This window comes from Pieris brassicae, chromosome Z (genome assembly GCF_905147105.1).
Source record: "Pieris brassicae chromosome Z, ilPieBrab1.1, whole genome shotgun sequence".
Taxonomy (NCBI): domain Eukaryota; kingdom Metazoa; phylum Arthropoda; class Insecta; order Lepidoptera; family Pieridae; genus Pieris; species Pieris brassicae.
Genome location: NC_059680.1, coordinates 10,556,174 through 10,576,407, shown reverse-complemented (window position 1 = coordinate 10,576,407; position 20,234 = coordinate 10,556,174). Strand labels below are relative to the sequence as shown.

General features: G+C 32.3%; 1 protein-coding gene across 1 annotated transcript in view; it reads left to right on the top strand.

Annotated features, from left to right (window-relative positions):
- LOC123718934 (glutamate receptor 1-like) overlaps positions 1-19,895 on the top strand; it is a 46,062-nt gene extending 26,167 nt beyond the window's left edge. Inside the window, exons 7-18 of the mRNA XM_045675936.1 lie at positions 2,171-2,377; positions 3,786-3,893; positions 4,466-4,691; positions 5,300-5,385; positions 5,799-5,966; positions 6,686-6,817; positions 7,412-7,500; positions 11,901-12,054; positions 12,484-12,647; positions 14,068-14,182; positions 14,955-15,212; positions 18,118-19,895. Of these exons, the coding sequence (XP_045531892.1) occupies positions 2,171-2,377; positions 3,786-3,893; positions 4,466-4,691; positions 5,300-5,385; positions 5,799-5,966; positions 6,686-6,817; positions 7,412-7,500; positions 11,901-12,054; positions 12,484-12,647; positions 14,068-14,182; positions 14,955-15,212; positions 18,118-18,183 (1,773 nt within the window). The 3' untranslated portion in view covers positions 18,184-19,895. The remainder of the gene's footprint in view (positions 1-2,170; positions 2,378-3,785; positions 3,894-4,465; positions 4,692-5,299; positions 5,386-5,798; positions 5,967-6,685; positions 6,818-7,411; positions 7,501-11,900; positions 12,055-12,483; positions 12,648-14,067; positions 14,183-14,954; positions 15,213-18,117) is intronic.
- The last annotated feature ends 339 nt before the right edge of the window (positions 19,896-20,234 follow it).

The following is a 20,234-nucleotide window of genomic DNA, read 5'->3' as shown; positions in this document are numbered from 1 at the left end:
TGTATAATAACTTACTAGACTAACGCTTGTATATTAATACAATTTAATATACAGGGTTGAAAGTCACTTACTCTAGGCCTACTCTGTTTCAAGTGATTCACATAAATTCTTATAAAATTATTTGCATTTTTTTCTGCACCTTTCTTTCAGTTATTAATTTATGTATTTGCTGGCTACGAGTGGAAGCTTTCATAAAAATACGTACGTATTTTCGCCTGGAGTTAAAAATCTCTACAAACCTTTTATATTTGAAGATAATTATATAAATCAGGGACTAAATTATTGTTCATTGGAGTATGATATAGTTCTATTTAATATTTTTTCAAAATATTTGTTCAAACTATAAAAAAATATTTTTTTTATCTATAAGGGACATAAAAGTATACTAGGTACAACAAAATATCTTTAGTAATTCACCAAAATAATGACTCTATAACGACTAAAACAAACTTGTGACACGTAAAAATGACAAGTTAGTTTTGATAACCTCCTACTTTTTGAAATAGATTAAATATTACCATCCTTATCCCATTGTTCTTAGCTCATGTTAATAAATCTTTGACACAATATCGATAAAGCGGTACGATTATTGGGATCATAAACAATAATCGTAACTAAAATCGAAGGTGTTAAATATGAAGTCTCAACCTTATATAGCATTCTAAAGTGTAATTATTTGAGTAACACGCAAATAAATTAAGGGTTTACGGGTATGTTTAGACAACCATTGTATACATTGAGCGTTTCTGTTTGAGCGTGGTATGTCTAACTGTGACAACTGACTAGCATACTGTACACTAGTTATAATAGCGACTATGTAAACACGTGTGTCCAAATCTCTTTGAATTATTTTCGCAAGGAAACTGTCAAGAAATTGCACGTTTTTATTTAGTTGTAGCAGTTTTAGTGTTTCATTCGATAGAAGTTCTTGCATAGAAATCATCACGCGTTTTTTCGCTGGTAAACTTAAATATTTATTTTCTGTTTACTAAAATGTAAGTGGTAAAACCCTTATTCTCGAGACCGAGCCATTATTTAATTTTTCGCACGTAAATTACACGTTTGCGTAAATGAATACATTATCAATACAATTTTAGCAGTAAAGAAATTGATGTACCGATCCGGCATATATTTCTTGGTGGTTTTCTTTAATTTTTTATGTCATAAATAAGATATATGATACAATAAGGTTACACGGGGTATGGCTAATTTTAAATATTTTCGTATTAAATTATTTCTTATTATTATTCTATTTGTAAAAATAAGCTTAAAATTTGTTATGACGCTACCGACATAAGGCAAATAACTGTCTTTATAAAGTTATAAATAGCATTAAACAATTGTCTTATTGTATATATTGTGTATTGTCTTTTGTTAACATAGCTTTTACACATTAAGAAAAACACTTTTTGAACGGATTGAAGCTATGTATTATTAGTCACCGTGACCATGCAAGCTGAAAAGCACGCGAAACGTCGAGAAAAAAAGTTAAAATTTAAAATTATGTATGTAATTATAAGTTTTTAATAATAATACATAGCTTCAATACGTTCAAAAAGTGTTTTTCTTAAAGCATTAAACAAATCAAAAATATTTGAAAATTAATAATGTAATTTTATTTTTATTTGATTAACACTTCTTTAATAATAATTTAAAATTCTATAAGTTTTTGGCCTATACAATACCTTAATATCCGTTTGTCAATTTAATATGAAGAGATTATGAAGTTTGACAAATGAAAATAAATTAAGTACTTCGTTTTCACAGACAATAATCCCATCCCGTAAAAGCTATTTTGATATTCCATTTACAATTTTGGTTAAAAATTAATAATAAAATTATATTATTCATTTGTTTGTTTCATAAAAAATCCTTACAAAAAGTATTAAATTATTCTTATTTAAAAGAACGTCTAATATTAAATTAAACGTTTTGAATTGTAAATTTCATCCTTCGGTTACTTGAACTGAGATAAGTTCAACAGCAACGGTATTCAAAGGGGATAATTGGAATTTAATACCTTCGTTAACTTAAACAGCTAAGCTGTAAAGGACCTTCTTATTAATAGGAAAATTACATACAAAACAGTCTAGATTTTCCGTGTTAAGCGTCGTAAAGTAATGAAAGACATTTGTTGTTGTTTGAAATCCTACACTCAACAATTTTACAGGCTCAAACAGCACTGATGTACGACGGCGTTCAAGTTTTAATGGATGCGCTGGGACGTCTATATAGAAAAAAACCTGATTCATTTAGAGCCGCCTTGAGAAGAGCAGCAACATTAGCCAACTCTACCAAAGTAATTGATTGCAATCCTGGCAAAGGGTGGGTTGTTCCTTTCGAGCACGGAGACAAAATTTCACGACTCATCAAAAAGGTAGGATTTACTATCATTAAAAATATAAAAACTGTATCTTTACGTAATGGAGACATACTCCTTAAAGAATTTCTTAAACCATTGGTAACTACAAAACCTTGGTACATCGCTCAATACAAACAACTTCCTGAGCTAAAGATATGTCAGTATATATAACATATCGAATGTCTAAACAATTTGTATTATTTAGACAAATTATATTCTAACAGCTCTAGTTCATACTTCTATTTAGTTCGAAGCTTCTCAAATTTTCTACACAAACCAAATCCAGTCGTTACTATTCCCTTAGGTTTCGTATATGATTTTCGTATTGGTCTTGGTAAAGGTACATTTTCGCTCAGATCTGATAGCAACACAATCACTGCCAAACACAATATGTATGTACAGGAATATCAGATATTGGTTTATTGAATCAAACCAGATCGTTTGGAGGTCTCTTATAATAAACGTCTAGTCGGACGGTAAACGAGTAGGCTACTCAGGTGTGCATAACTCACACGAGAAAATGGTGAAGCTCTGCGAATAGAATTTCTAACTAGCCCTGTAATAACCGAAAACTGTGTTTGTATAATGTACTATAACGTTGCATTATAATATTTTTTTTTATTTCTACCTATCAAGTACTACCAACCAACACATATCGATTTAAAGATAGTATATTTCCCAAAGAATTGCATCCATTTAGTGAGAATATTTAAATTTAAGGTTAGTTGTGAACATTGTGTTATTAAATTATTAGAAAATATGCTATATAAAATACAAATATTAGTGGCTCTCCAAATATTAACATTTAAACTAGATTCCATGTTAAATTAAGTAACAAGAGAGAAACCAAATGAGAATTTGTGCAATATTATGACAAAAGTTCAGGTAGATCGCATTGATGTTTTTGATTTTTTAAATAAATTTCATTGATTTAGTAAGATGAATTAATAAAACCTCAGTCTACCTAGAAGAGAGAATATATTATTGATAAAGCGGCTTATTGCATTTATACATATGTATATATATTTATATTTTCTTTGTTTATTGTGTAAAAACAGAAAGAAAACTCGAAATATCTGTAGCTACAAGATGTATATCTCGTTGATAAGCTCTCGCCTATCAATACAACCCCGATTTAACAGTAAAGATGCAACAAAATTCATTGTAATAAAATGTTTTCGGAAATCTCTCGGAAATATATTTGCCTTTGTAGGTCGAGGTATATAAAAGGGCGGAGTAATAACCCGCTATTATTTATGTCCTATCGTAATACTTCGGAAAATATCGGCCCTTTACACAGTAAAAAAGGGATTGAAGTTCTTACGAACTTGGTGACATTAGTAGGAACAGCTGCAATGACCACCATAACTTTATGGATCCGGGTCGAAATCACCGAGATTTATTAAAACTTTTTAACTTTTAGACGGATATCGAGGGTCTAACCGGAAATATATCATTCAATGAAGAGGGACATCGCTCTAATTTTACTCTCCAAGTTGTTGAAATGACTGTTCAGAGCGCTATGGTTAAAGTGAGTTCTATTGTTATTTTAAACCATATTTTGAAATGAGAAAATGGCTTTCATACGTAGCACGAACTATTATTTTATGTAAAACATTTGTAAAAGATAAAACATGTATTCACGATTAAATCGTAATGATTATAAAGTCTAATCGTAAATGAAAATTTAATTACGCGGTTATTGGAAAAGAATGATTATTATGATTTCATTAAAGCAAAAATAAGATGAAAATAATTTATATAGGGTGAGAAAGTCAAATCTTTAAGAAAGTTTCCAACATAATGGCGCTCACAAAATCTCAAGGTGCGTAAAACTTTCCACATCAGTTACATGCTAACACTCTAAGTTTTGACTTAATTTATTTCTTATTAAACCTAAATAATTTTCACAGTACCATCCTCCTTTTAAGACTAACGACGGTAATTTAACAACAATATTGTACATAAACCTCTTTGGTAATGTTGAATTTATTATATTATTCTGGTTAGCTAACATTAATACTAACCACCTTAATAACACTTGAATTGGTAACTATCTAGTCTAGTTAGGCGTTAAATAAAGTGACTGCATTTTTTCATTAGGTTGCAACCTGGTCAGACAGAGGCGGACTGACAATGCTGTCACCGAAACTCACTGACTTATACACGCCAACTTCCTTCGACACAAATAAAACCTACACCATTACGACAATCCTACAAGAGCCCTATTTAATGATAGCACCAAAAGAATACGGACAAAGAGAGGAACTATTCCATGGATTTTGTAAGGATCTCGCTGATTTTATCTCGAATAGACTGGGAATAAAATGTACGTATTTCTGGCATATTTTTGTAATGGTAAGTCGTTAATTGTGACACAATGGAAAATTGTATTTGTAGTTTATTTCAAATATTGTTGACGATTTAAAACCCGAACATCGTTTAGTTTTAAATAGGTAATGTGTAAAATCGTAGTTTGAACATCGTCAAAAAAAATATACAAACACTTTTCTTTATATCGTTGAAAGAAAACAATAATTATTTATGAAGATTAAATTTTTTGTTTTGTTTTATAATAATATTTAAATAAGATCAAGTGAATCGAAAGAATTACATATTATTTTACGATAAAAAAATATATTTCGATTAACATATTCGGAACTTATTGAATCATTATAGTATCAGAAAGAATTACCGCTATCAATAGCGGTAACTTGCAATATAATACGCTAACTATATTTAGAGATTAAACCTATTGTATACGATTATATATATATATATATATATATATATATATATATATATATATTTATTATATATATATATATATATATATATATAAAATAGTTTACATTGTTCATGTATACGTATATATAAACTACACTCATGAAATATATAATACTGACTAACATGAGAAAAAACTGTATGGACTTTTAGATCAAATAAAAATAGTCACTGACGGCCAATTCGGTAGTGAGACGCAAAATGGTTGGTCTGGGCTTGTAGGCGAAATTCTAAAAAAGGTAAGAATTCCCCAATCTACTTATCTAGTGTTTGGGTTACTTGCGTACTTTTGTGTGTCGTTTCTATAGTCGATACTCAAGTTTGAATAAGAATTATTTAACTACTGCTCAGTGAAAAATGGACTGAGAAGATTTATTCAATTGTAAATATTAATTAAATTAAAAATGTTACTACCATAGTTTTTGTAACAACTATTATACTTTTTTTTTATTCAAATAACGATGCCGTATTCCAAATCTATATCTTTTACCCCCTCCCCCTCCCTTATATTCCTAAAAAGGCCAGCTAAAGGATTAGACTGATTTTTATGAGTAAGTAACGATTGTATTCGTAAACGTTTTATAGAGTTAACTTAGGTAAGGTTAATTAGATATTTACCATCGTTAAGACGATTGTATATTTTATTCCACAGGAAGCTGATTTCACTCTGGCTCCATTAGCAATAACACCTGAAAGAGAGAGGGTAGTAGATTTTACTGAACCATTTTTATCTGTTGAAAATCCGATTATACAGACAAAGACGCCCAAACAACTCGGCGATACATTTAGCTTTTTACGGCCTTTATCTAAGGAAATATGGGTAAGTGTAGGATTAAAGATCAAATACAATGTTAAGTAACGTCCCGTATTAATAATTGATATGTGGGTTCGATAAAAGCTATCTTATCCTAATCTGTAAGTAAAATTGCCGTAAGTCTCTGGACACTACTTATTTACTTTTTATTAATAACAAATTGTTTATTAGTAACCATAACAATCAAATATACAGTATACAATTTTCTTAATCTCCCTAGAAATAATAAAAATAAATTTAATAAGTTTGGTCCCTGTGGTAGTGACCTAAAGGTGTATATATATATATATAGTGACGCTGGCAGCATTTCCTCACTATATTGCGATACTTTTTCGTTGAGCGTAGAAATCACCAGCTCTGGGCTCATCGGTACTGTAGATAGTACCGGTGAACCAAATTAAATCTTTAATTAGCGCCTGTGCACTTGAACCCCACGGCCTAAGAGTCTCCACTCCAAGGGGGACGATGTTGGACTACTTACTTTCCGCCTACGCTGCGGCCGCTCCAGCTTTTTTGCTTGTCCGATGGAGGCGAGACGAATATTTACTTGTTTAGTAAGGGAAAGGAAACCAATAACTAAGACCAGACGGTGTGTCTAACACAGACGGCTACTAATGAAACAAACACAAAAGGTGTTAACATTTGTGTCTGTTTTATTTTACTATTAGGTCCTATTTCAAACTAAAATTATTCTTTATGTAAATATAACATACCGTTATTTTCAGCTCTGCGTCCTATTCAGTTTCTTCGCAGTGAGCATTGTTCTGTTTCTCGTATCAAGATTTTCACCACATGAATGGAAGTCTGTGTCCATATCTGACACGCAGTTGGATCATCCTGTTAGCAGTACTAATGAGGTATTTGTCTAGTTCAATATGTTAGCATGCTCATTAAGCGTTCAGTTCTAACAGGTTTATCAAAGGATTTATTTTTTATGTGCAGAATGTTATTTGCAACTTCAAACATATTTTTTTTACAAACAGAACTCGTAGTTAACTCACTCCAATTTTATGAATATGTGTGAAAATATTGGTTATAGTTTGGTCAGTTTAATAACCAATTTGGGTGGGTCATGTAAAAGTTTTGGCACATATCTGTATTTGGAATTGTGCGCTCTTTTACAGCAGTGTGATTTGTCTATTAATTACTATGTGGGTATGCAGACGTGCTATGTCTAGTACTGATTACATCATCATCATGAAGCTATCAAAGACGCTCAGGGCTTTTATTCTGCTAGACCAATGCGTGGGTATAGTTTACGCGCAATCACACACTGTCGATTATGGGATCTTGGAAGTAAACGCAAGTTCTTTTCAAACAATGGCGGATTTCGCTTCTGATTTGTCAATGGTCATTCTAATCTAACAGACACAGTCCGTCTTCCCTTTTGATCGCAATTTAAGTTAAGCCTTTGTATCTAGACAGGATATTTAAAAAATAATAATTTTCAGATAATATTGCACAACGAGTTCAGTATCTGGAACTCCTTCTGGTTCTCCTTGGGTTCGTTCATGCAGCAGGGGAGTGATGTGGTTCCTAGGTGAGTACTTATAATAAGGGAAACATGTATTAGAACCTTTTCATGATTTTGCTTTCCTAGCAATCCAAAACTAATCTCTGTAACATTTACTTTTAAAATGGGCTTTTCAACGATGTTCGATACAATATTTGTAGCATTAGTGTTTTTAGTTGTTTCATTCTTCTTACCAACGCACAACGACCGAATGCGCGTCTCAGTGCGGAAACTGACTTTTTGACACACAGACATTATACTAACGATGAAGATACAATAGTGATACATTATATCTCAATAGCCATAACTAATTTGCATTTTTCGTACTGAATGCTTTCTTTCTTATTGTGGACGCCGTTTGTTTAAATATAACTATTATTGAAAAGACTTCAGAAAGATTTACTATGTTGTAAACAGTACTAGAAAATTTCTACACAAAAATGTGCTATAGCATTTAGTAACAGTATTTCTTATTTCATTAATTGTATTACCAAGACAATTATATATATTAGCGTTATTAGTCAAAATGGTTGTAAATCCGAATCGTTTGAAATCGATCCTCGGTCTGGATATCCAAAATACACATCAAATTGATAGCCTCCACTTTCCATGTTTTTTAATCTGTTAGAAAGCAGTATGATAGATGTATTAAAGGACCGAGAAAGTGTTTTATGACATTTCGTGTTACTTAACATGACAAAGAATGATTGACGGATTTACGACTGGTCACATTGCTTGCGATGCTTGCCTTTGTATAAACATTATTTTATTTAAATTAATTTCCATTTTATGTGTCATATCCGTAAATAATCGTAGGAATGTGCTGTACAACATATTTTATAGTTAACCTGAAAGTGTTTCCTGAAACACTATCAAATAACTGGAAATACTCAGTTCAAAGGAACACGAATGTTATACATTGCGGTCAATATTGGCTAGACGATTATATTAAATTCCTTGCGTCAACTTAAATCGAGTCTACAATAGAACATTGTTTCAGTAAAATCGTTTACGGAACCTTATATTGACAACAAATCTATTTATATTAGACTTTGTTACGTTTTAAGAATATCTAATTGGTATTCCTATATACAATATTAAAGACAAATACGTGGTCAGACAGTCAAAAAATTAAAGTGGATATGAGCCGGTCACACTGCCCGCATTTGTGATGGTAGATGGGTCAAAAGGGTCCTTAGCAGTGGGCAGAAAAAGAAGAGGTCGCCCACCAAAAGCCTGGAAAGGTGAAATAAAAGAGATACCATTGGAAAATAGTAGCGACGATGAAAGACTAGTGGAAGATTGGAGGAGGAGGCTTTCTGAAGGAGTCGTGTATAAACATAATAACTTAATGCAACTTAAATTATAGTATTCAAATTAAAGATTTTTAAATTTTATTTCTACATACTTTCTTGATACTCTGATCCTTCCCCGTTCTAGGAGACCAATGCTTTACTTCGTCCATGAGGGATTTCCGATATCATCGAGTCATTATCTCTTAATAATGCTGTTCAGGACAAAAATATTGTTAACTAATAAAATTATTTAAGTAATAGACGCTGTTATATTTATGAATATGCTTAAACATATCTTGTGTACATGCGTATTGCCAACGATTCATTAGACAAGACACTAATTAAATAGCGTGCATAGTCAATAGGAATGCCTAACGTCGGCTTATCCCGTAATGTATAGGATTCAGGTGTAACACATAGGCATGTTAAGTAGGAACATTCTATTAAACAAGCTCTTGTGTTTTGGTCATTCGACATCCATGTAATACCTTTCTTGGACTTGTATATATTATAATAACCCTATATGGGTTTATAAAATCTTTAGGTTAGCTTTTTTTTGACGTGACATCTTATAAATCGATGAAAGGCGCCTAAACGCACGAAAAATATGACTCATCGTCACGTTCCGCTTGAGGCGAGCGTTCAAGCGAAAGCGTAGACCAAGCGGTAGGCGCCCTAAGCGTTTGGCTTGTGATGCAGTTATCTCTCTTCCACTCCATCGGCTGATGCTTCCGAGACCTGTTTTGTCAACTGTTTATAAAGTTAACTGAAAAGTTAATGTGAATTCCATAGTTTTTTTACAAAACCAATAGCAGAAAAGGTAAATAATTCTTGCATTTTAATAGTTTGATTACCGATCAATCTCACATATACATATTTTATACACGCTTTTTATTTCAAAAATAATAAATTAACGAGTGCAAATATATGTTACATTTTCGAAAAATTTATTAATTTTCAATTACTCCTTGTATAAATGATGATAATTTAGTTATAATAATTCATCAATGTTTTCTCAATGAAGTTATCACGTACAATTATCGTAAACCGACTTTACAAACAACCAACTTTTTTATATAGATAAATGAACAACCAGGCGAATTTTGAGTTTTATAAGTCCGGAATTTCAAGTATTAAGTTGCACCCTAAAACCGCTTGACTAACAATAGTTTTGGTATGAATTAAGCAGTTTTAATTAATTTAAAGGTATTTATAATGTTAACCCATTATAGGGTGGGAAAAATTAAAAACTACCCATCATTGAAACAACGAAAATATAGTAATGTAGTTATATAATACGCGATAAATTTTTTTTACAATAAACTGACCGCATCTCTATTGATATCAGGCGGAAATGGATACCAGTATCAAGTATAGTACGAGAGTACGTGGGATTCATCATACTCTAGGCAAAGCCTCTGCTTTTCAGTCGGCAAGGTAGGCAATTGCCACCAAAACCACCTAGAGTGCCTACTGACTCGGACTCCGAAGATCCTAGATTCGCTTTTGAAGCTCTTGGAGTCCTGAACAAGTACTACAGCCTATTTTATTCAGTCCAAATCATATATTCTGGTGTCATCGTTTGAGCTTGGCTTTGACTAAGTAATAAAAATACTACACAAGTGACCGATATTTTGCTATATATTTGTCAAGAGATAAATTCATTCCGTAGTTGGATCCCACGATAAAGCATGTTATTCATTGTTCAACCACATCGTTATACTCGTACAGGCCCAGTACTTTAAACAAATAAAACTGATTCCAAAAAGCACTTATATCGTATTGAATACTTCAAATTTCCTTTGTTTTGTCTTTCATTACCAAAAGAATGAAATGTATCGATAATACGTCAATGTAATTTACGTATACTTATTACTTCGCGCATACTTGGAGATCGATGCCTAAATTGAATCATGAATGGTATTATAAATTTTAGCAGTGTCTACATTTACCTTTGTACCACTTGCATAACAAATAAGTCATGGAGTGGTATCAAAAAAATTAACAATAATTGTTTCGGTTTGGAAGGCACAAGTTAAAATGCAGCAGTATATATGTATAAAGTTAGCATTAACGTGATATCGCGTTTCAAAAGCGTAAAGCTCCATCTTTTGTCGTTTGACGAAATACTAAACGTAAGAGCAAATACGCTGAAAAGTGTGACATCCATATTTGAATTTGATTTATTAAGGATTGGACATTGAGACAGTTCTTTACAGCGATGCCAGTTTAGCATATTTTATGGCAGATTTTGCATAATTTTATATTGATTGGCATATTTTTTTGCTGGCAACCCTATAGCTTATGTTTTAGCATTGAATTGATGTACAATACATTTCCATATTCCCCTATATTTTTTATCGATATTTCGTACGGCCACCACCTGCTTTTTCTATACATGACTCATGACTTGTACCGACAGTGTGAATACGTTTTTGTTTAAACTCCAGTCTTTCTTCGGTCGTGCAGAGAGATTACGATAAATAGTAGAATTCTGAAAAAGGTAAGAACTTTATGCGTGTGATTTATAACATTTGATTATGAATACTAATTATCGCCAACTTTTCAGCGTTTTTTCTGAGCAAAACGTATAAACGTTGAAATTCGCGAACATTTTAAAATAATAATTTGCCATTTTTGTCGAGTAAAATTTATCAGATTATTTCGAGAAACCTATGTCGGTCATGGACTGGCTGAAACTAGTAGTGCAGACGCAGCGTGATTTGATCAGACCGTGAACGGCATCGAAGCGTGTCTTATATGAGGCTTGTTGGCAACACTGGTTTTCACCGTCAGTTGTCACCATTCTTGCTCATGTTATTATTATACATGTTATCTTACCTTGATATTCAGAAGTTCGTTCTTGACGCAATCCCGTATGTATTGTTTCTGAATTATGATTAGAGACCAATTCAAATGCGATTTCGCAAAACTTTATAAAGATAAATCCTTTAAATTAAATTAACATAATCTATAAGTTCAACCGTTTCTTAACATATTGTTACGTGTTAAGTGCGAAAGTGCCATTTATCGTCGTTTAACGAATATTTAAATGTATCTGCTGCAATTTTTTACATAAAATAATTGAGTGACTTACGAACGGGTATTTAAAATGTAATATTATTATTTCAGATCTCTATCCGGACGTATTGTGGGAACTGTGTGGTGGTTCTTCGCCCTGATATTAGTATGTTCCTACACGGCCAATTTAGCTGCATACCTTATCATAGAGCGGATCACGGAGCCAGCTCAATTCCTCACCTATAGTTCGAAGATAAATTTCGAAGTAAGAATGATCCACTTTTAAAGATAAAAGGTAACAATAAAACCTTCGTATGAGCGACGCGATGCCATGGCGACTGTTATGAAGTCATTGATACCATGTTTAAGATTACCGTTCGTATCATAATAGATTTTTAGTTTTATTTTAATATTATTATAAAAGAGATCTGACTCCAAGCTATTTAAATAACATTTTGTTAGTATTTGTATGGCTTCACTTTGTATCAGTGTAATGAAGCGTTTAGGATTTCAATAAATTCATAATAATACAACACTTATTACTTTTTTTTTGATTACTTAAGTCCAGCTTCGGGCAAGTGAGCCAGTATTAGAAGTTGTACACCTTAACACCTGGAAAGCATCTCATCCCTTCGCCCTCTTTAAAACCAATCGACCTTGTTATCATTTAGGAGCTATAATTATAAAATTGCAGAGTCAATTCCTTCCAAACAACGACTTTGTAAAGGATCCGGAAGTGGTCAACGATCCCCCCTATACTATTGACAGTCGATATGAAAGATCCTGCCTAACGCCACCAATCTGCCGATACAAACACGTTGATTTCGGTATTGCGCTCTCAAAAGGGTCCAGTATCACGTGAGTATCAAAACATTTGCATATTTATACTTTTTTGTGTTTTAAATAATAAATACATGTAAGAAAGATACTTCGCGTATAATGCGGAAGAAATAGGGGTCTAATATAAAATAATATGCCCTCAGACCTAATTAATCCCTATCGTAAATCCTTTCTTAGCGTCCGCTAACCTATAAACCAATTTTAATCTGTTTATGTCAAGCGGCCTTAGATATTTCGTGATGTGATTCTGTCTTGTGTATATCAATCACATAAACCATAATCAAATACCTGTCCATGGGCCGCGTTAACAATTCGTAAAAATGCCTTACTAATATTAATAAAATGCTCCACGGTGTTGTTCTTCTTTGTTGCACTTTTGGAATGTCATGGCTAACACAAATCGTTTGATAAGTTATATTCACATCATAATAGTTCTATATTTCATATCAGATATACGAAACTTGTTCATGATTTTATTCCAGGTTGAAAACGTTCAGTTTGAAATATATGCAACTTTTACGAGACCTCGATTTGCAAATGCCATTTTTAACACGTAAAAATTTACATTTTATATCACAGATGTGGTTTTACGATGGCTTAAATCACAAGGGAACACTTGGATAATATGAGTGTATCTGGTCGTTTTTGATATTGCTTTTTAAGAGAAATAAGGCTTTTGAGGGTTTTAATAATAATGCGTGTTTTATTTATTTAGGTTTTACTATTTATGGCTCGATAGTATTAGAAACATTAATAGTGTTTATAATTGTTCATACCAACTTGGTTCCTGATCCATATACTTTCATTTTTGTCTACAGATAGTTCCCACGTCCACGTTTACCGCATTGCAAATATTACAAAAATAATGAAATAATTATATGGAATTAAATGTCTCTCAAATATCATTTTTCTCAATTCAATATAGTAATGGGAATATGATATAGCAGTATTTGTATAGTGGTTTCAACGTACGACTCTTATTCCTGAGGTCATAGGTTCGATCCCCGGCTTTGCAATTATGTATTTTCTGTCTATATGCGCACTTAACATGGCCGGCGTTTACCCAAAGAGTCGACGGTGTGTGTCAGGCACAGGCTGATTACCTACTTGCCTTTTAGACAAAAAAACAAATGATAACGAAACAGATACAGAAATCCGAGGCCCGGACCACAAAGATTGTTATATAGATATCCTATGAAATTCTAAATAACTTGACAATCACTATAGCAGCGATACCGCAACTAATAAAATGTATGAAAGGAGTTTAGTTATTAGTAAAGTTATTTTGACAATCATCATAGTTCTATCGACATTTAATTAATCCAAGTAATTGATGGGGGTACATGGGGGGGTGGGTTATCTAAGTTAGCCCATTTTAGACGCCTTATGTAGGGGCTTATACAGAACTAATAATTATGAATGAAAACTATAATTTCAGGGAGTCACTGAACCTCGTCATAGTCGAATTGAAAAATGATGGAGTCATCATGAAGCTTTGGCATAAATGGTTGTTGTATATTAACAAACCCCTATGTGAAAACAACGACGATAAGGCAAGTAAAAAAAAGAAGGGAATTTGTGAATTAGCACAAAACTTTTAAAGGAATACATATCAGCTGTCTCTTGATAAATAAATATTATATGTAACAGTTTCAATCTAAACATTTCCTTTGAACATTAGTATACCGTTGTATTATTATAAACGTATTTAGTTATTTAGGGCAGCTTTCCTACACTACATTTACACACAAATTACACAAATACTCCTGGCACTAACATACATAAATAAAACATATAAAATAAAATACACATTTCACAAGTCAATGGGTCACATAATATGACATTTAATAAAAACAAAGTTCGACAAATAAAATTAGGTTGAATCATTGCAAGCCTGCATTATCAATAGGCCATATGACAGTATTAGAAAAAGTGATATTGAGAAGAATCTTTGTTATTGCCAAAGTCAAGATTAGTGGAAACGCCGACAACGCGCTTCCTTATAAATATTGCCCGTGTAACCCTAATAGCATCGCATTGAAGCAGCATAGCAGCATTGAAGTTTAATTTCGTCGGAGCCTGTTTTTAATCTAAATATATTATGTGATTTAAAATGACAATTAAAAATAACAAAAAACACGACGTTTTTTTACGTGTTTACATGAAATGGTGCGACGCCATTTTGTCTAGAGAAGCGCTTTGAAATTATAAATGTTTATTTGCTAATTGAATTAAAAATAGAATTTGTATAATTACTTGTCACTAACAAACGATATGAAGTTATTTTAAGACGTGTTTTCGTAACAAGGCATAAAACATTTTCAGGATTCGGAAATATCAGAGATGTCACTAAGTCAAGTTGCGGGAATATTTTACGTGCTAGTCGGTGGGCTGGCTTTAGCACTTGGCGTCGCGTTATTGGAGTTCTGTCACCATGGACGTAGCGAGGCGGTGCGCAGTAACGTGTCTTTAAGCGCTGCACTGAAGGCTAAAACAAAGGCGCCGACGCGTACTGAGAGGAAGACACCTCAAAGGTCCCGGGACCAGGACAGGCTTGGATGGAATGGCGCTGCGTTTGGTGGTGTAAGTATTGCATACTATTTGTTTTGTTTCAAACCCGTTAATAACAGTCATTAATTTTTAAATAATATTAGCAATATTGGTAATATTGGCAAATCGATTAAACGAAGTATTAGCGCCATTCCTCCGACATATATTATTTCTTAGATAATGTCATTGTAAGATCCGTATTCTTTGAGTAACTCTTTCTCGAAGTGATAATATAACCGTATAAAATGTCGTAGATTGGAGAATTGCTGTTGAATATTTAACTTAAAGTGGTCAAACGAACGAAAGAAAATATTACTGTCACACAAACACATTATGCTCAATATTAATATTTAGTAGATAGGTATATTTAGGACGCCCTTTCCAAAACTGCTGGCCCACACTGGCTCCAGGTCACTTGTATTCTGGGATTTAATTAATAGTTTGAATACACTTTTACTAATACGATTACTAAATAATGTCAATCATAATAATGAAACCTCCGTTATTGTTAAGATGTCGTAGGAGTTGAAAAACTTTTTTATTTTTTATATAACACAATTATTATTTTTTGGTTAGGGTATACTAAATAATTCTAATACAATTTGTGCACTTATAGTACACTGACTTCCTACTAGGAAGAGATTTGGCGGGAAACACTCATCGGAAATTATTTTAGTGCCACGTCGTAAGTTATGTATGTTCCCTTTCAATGTGTGTCGAACCCAGTGTAATTGTGTCGCCCTTATTTTAAGCCCTACCCTCTAAGCGATTGGAAATAAAATTAATATAATAAATAGGCTCTGATTGAGAACGAGTATATAAATAGTCCAGCCATAAGTTCTGTTACATATGAAAATGGTTTTTTTTTATGAAGTAAAGTAAAATTTTATAATATTCACCTACATATTTATTAAAGTTTAATTCTATTCTATTCTACTTTAATTCTATTCGAAATTTACCACCAACTAAGGATATACGCACTGTTTCCAAGTGAAATTTCGCCACTGCTTGCTCCAAAGATTTTTAAAGAGACGCAATGTCACCGTGTCGTTTAGAGCAGGTCACGTCCTCGAAAACTGACGATAATTTGAAGTCTATAGGGTTGAGGTCTGGGCCAGGTCTGGTCTGGCTGGTGAGGGCCAGTCTTCAGCTCTTATAAAGTCTGTAACGTTGGTTTCAACTGCACTTGTGACCAGGTGCAGAATCCTGATAGAAAATCCGCGGTACATTTAAAAAAAAAGGATTATATTATTGCTGATAGGATATTTCTGTGGTTTTCATCTGTGTATCGCGACTGATGGCGTTTTGATCGATCCACTCTCTGAAATTGTAAAGATTGATTATATGATAGGGTATGTCCTCTAAGTACAGCGACGATAAGCACTGAACTTCAGGTCTTGTTTTATAATACGCGAAAGAGTCCGAGGTTCCGACGAATTCTGGCTTTAACAGCCTTTGTAGTCCTAAAAGCACGCAGCCGCCCCGATCTTTTCTGGGCTTTGACAGACGAAGTGTTGTTGTATCAGTTGATAGTACGATGAACAAAAATACGGCTGATACCAATCTTTTGAAGTATCTAGAATATAACCCGGACCCACTTTGTGCAAGGCGATCAGTGTAATCCTATTTTCTTTAACACCCCATTCAATATTGTAATTTGAAAATGAACACGAAAAAATATGTGAAACGGCGCAAAAAGGAAAGCAGTTATTAAAATTAATGTAGGTAGTACGTGTTCTAAATTCATAATTTAAAAAGTTAATAAGATGAAAAGTTTTAATGTAACAGTATTTATGGCCAGACTAGTTAGTAGTTTTTGTAAGTTGAAAATTACAAAATGCATATTTAATTCGGCAGTTAAAACTTAGCAGTAAAATAAATAAAAATGAATCGTAAAAAATTTAAAGAACATATAATTAAGACTAAGCAGTGAAATAACTAAATGGGCAGTTACGAGTGGGTCATCCTAAACCTAATCTGACCTGACAAAATAACTGGCCCTTTGTTTATTATTATTTATGTTTTATTGTCGCACATATTTACCAACCAGAGATTAAAAAAATAACTGCCCTTTTTTCCTCATAATAACTACTTATATATTTAAATAATAATTCAAAAACTTAGTTCCCTAATAATTTATTGTATGCAATGTTTTATAAAAAAAATATACACTCTGGTACTTCGAATAAGCTCGTGGTTCAGTGTGCGACATACTTAAGTCGTACGTCTGAACCTTCCTGCTTCAAGAGCTTTTTATGTGCAAATAATATATAAAAATAATGTAAGACGCCCAATAATAGACGACAAATGAAATCAGTCTAAAACAACTGTGTTATTATTATTGTATGTAATAATTTAATATACAACTAGATGTCCTAATTATAAATTCATTGAATATTAATGTCTATTATTTACCTCTCGGTACGGTTAATTGATATTTATTTGCTTAAATAAGCGACCACATATGCAAATTATTACTTCGTTATAGGAACAACTTTGAAACCTTGTGCAATGATAGAATTATATTTTGGTTAGGTTATATAACATTAATAAGTTCTCCCATATCTTACGACAATATTGATGACATGTTTATCTAATAGAAGGCCGGTTCTATAGCTCTTGGGTTAGTCCAGGATTAACGCCCACACTTAGATTCAAGGTGTTTTGTTTTTACAAAACAAAAGACGGTTTTTTTTTAATTATTTTGTAAACAGACCTGGAACTCACTCATACACAACATCTTCTCCAATAAATTTATAAAATATTTCTGTTTATGCCTTGAACTTTATCGAAATAAGAAAAGCAATAATATAGATAGGATTTTGCTAGTAAATAATTTGTAGGCGCTGTCTGCAAGACATTGTATATGTTACGTGTGTATCCCATACTAATGTAACAGGTTCTCGGAAGCTGTGGTTAAAAACATATAAATTTTCAGTACTTCCCGGCTGGAAACCAGATCTCCCAGGACGATGCTGTACATGCCAGTTTCACGCATGTCTGATCCGAGAAAAGCGGCGTTTCCAGCCGCCGTCCGTCTATCACAAAGCAGCCAAACAACATCGACCTCTTTCAACTTTAAAGCCCTGAAACAAAAACATAAGCCCGGATCGTATATATTACGGTTTTATAATCAAAGAAAAGCCCCAAACAGTAAGGCTACGTTTACTTTAAGCTTATATTATTCTTTTCGCGACAAAATTTGTTGTCCTTAATCGACACCAATTGAGTTCGTAATTACTCCGGGATATTGAAATGTATATTTATTTTGTTACAATAATAATTGATTTTGAGGTTTCATTTAAAATTTGCTGTCCTTAATTGACACCATTGAAGTTCGTTATTCCTCCGGAATATTGAAATTTCTACAACTAAAGATTAAAACGTGATAAAATATTCTTTAGCGTAATAATATTTAGTTCTTAAATATTTAGCGTGTAATTTTATTTTATTAATATTATAATATTAACTGTTGTAAAGGGCTCTCTCGGAAACACAAGTAAAATAATACAAACACGTAACGGAAAGGTCGCGCATACTACATGCGGATTCAGATTAAGCGACTCCTGCGTCTAACGACTTATTATCTGTATTTCGTAAGCATTAGTACGAGTTTCACAAAAATACTGTTTCATAATTGTGAATCTTCGAAATTACGGCTTCAATTTGTTTGCGTCTCAATTGTCTCTGCCATTTAAAATAGTACCATACGTCAAATGGTTTAGGTTTAAATTCCTTTTTACTATATTTCTTATTAAATCTATATAATGTACGTTATACCCTTATGCTACGTACAGTATATCATAAATACTTGTTGTTTATGTTCAATACCTCCACCGTCTGTGAACCGACCTTAATCATCAAGGTGTAAAATGATTTGAAATCGTTTTCAGGATAAATAACTTTAATTTTTATTGCATTTTATCGGCACAATTTTTCTCCATTAGAATATTATATTTGATCGATATCGGTCTCGGATTTTATCGGGTCGATCATTCATTTGCTTTTACTGCCAGTTCTCAAATTAAGAGGGAACTGTTTCTCTTCTTTCTAGCGTAGAGCGTAATAGTTTAAACGTCTTAGAATAAATATCACTTTTATCAATAAATAATAGGTAGGGTAAAATTCAGGAGTGAGATCTAGCGTTTTGACATACCGAAGTCATAGTTCGACTTAGCTCTAAGACTTCTCATTTATGAATCTCAACTCTTAAATACTTGTTGTAGAATATTGATGTTATTTAATAAGTCGTACTTACCATATGGTCTGTTTATATCCTACCAATTACGACTGGTTTCTGGATATAAAAACACGGGCCCTAAATATAAGATCAGCAGTTCATGTAACGATAATATTTCATAAAATGCTTGTACTCCTTTATTAGTATAAATAAATAAGTCTTATTTCGACGTTCAGCAAATATCGCTTATTATCATAGTGGTTATATAATTTTTTATTTATCAAATCTTGACTGTCGAATTTACTATTGCATTGACCACTGGTCTATCTTCTGCTTTCAGATCCATTCAAGTTTACATACAGAATTGTCTCTATTATATTGGTAATAAACATTCAAAATCATACAGTATTTAATAAAATATAATATTAACCCAATAATAATAAAAAAAATATCATAGATATAAATTTCGATATTATCATTAGCTGTCGTAAGTACTTACAAAAAAGTACATTCTTAAAATACTGACTTACGGATTTATAAATTTTAGCATATCTAGAATTATATTAAGCTTTTAATATACTTATAATAACAGTAGTAGATACATAATTTAATTTAACGCAAATTATAATCAATGAACCTTAGAACCCTATTTAACTTTATTTCTTTTAAAAAATAGGTAAAACTAACTTAATTATAATAAATACATTTTTAATTTGATTAACATATTATAATCTTTTAAATTGTAGTTAATGTTCTATGGACGCTATCCCTTCTTAATATAAAATAGTCTGATATTATTATGCTTAATGCACATTTTAAATTTCGAAGGTACTTCGAAAATAATGTTCTTTTTTTAAACTATACCTACTATGGAG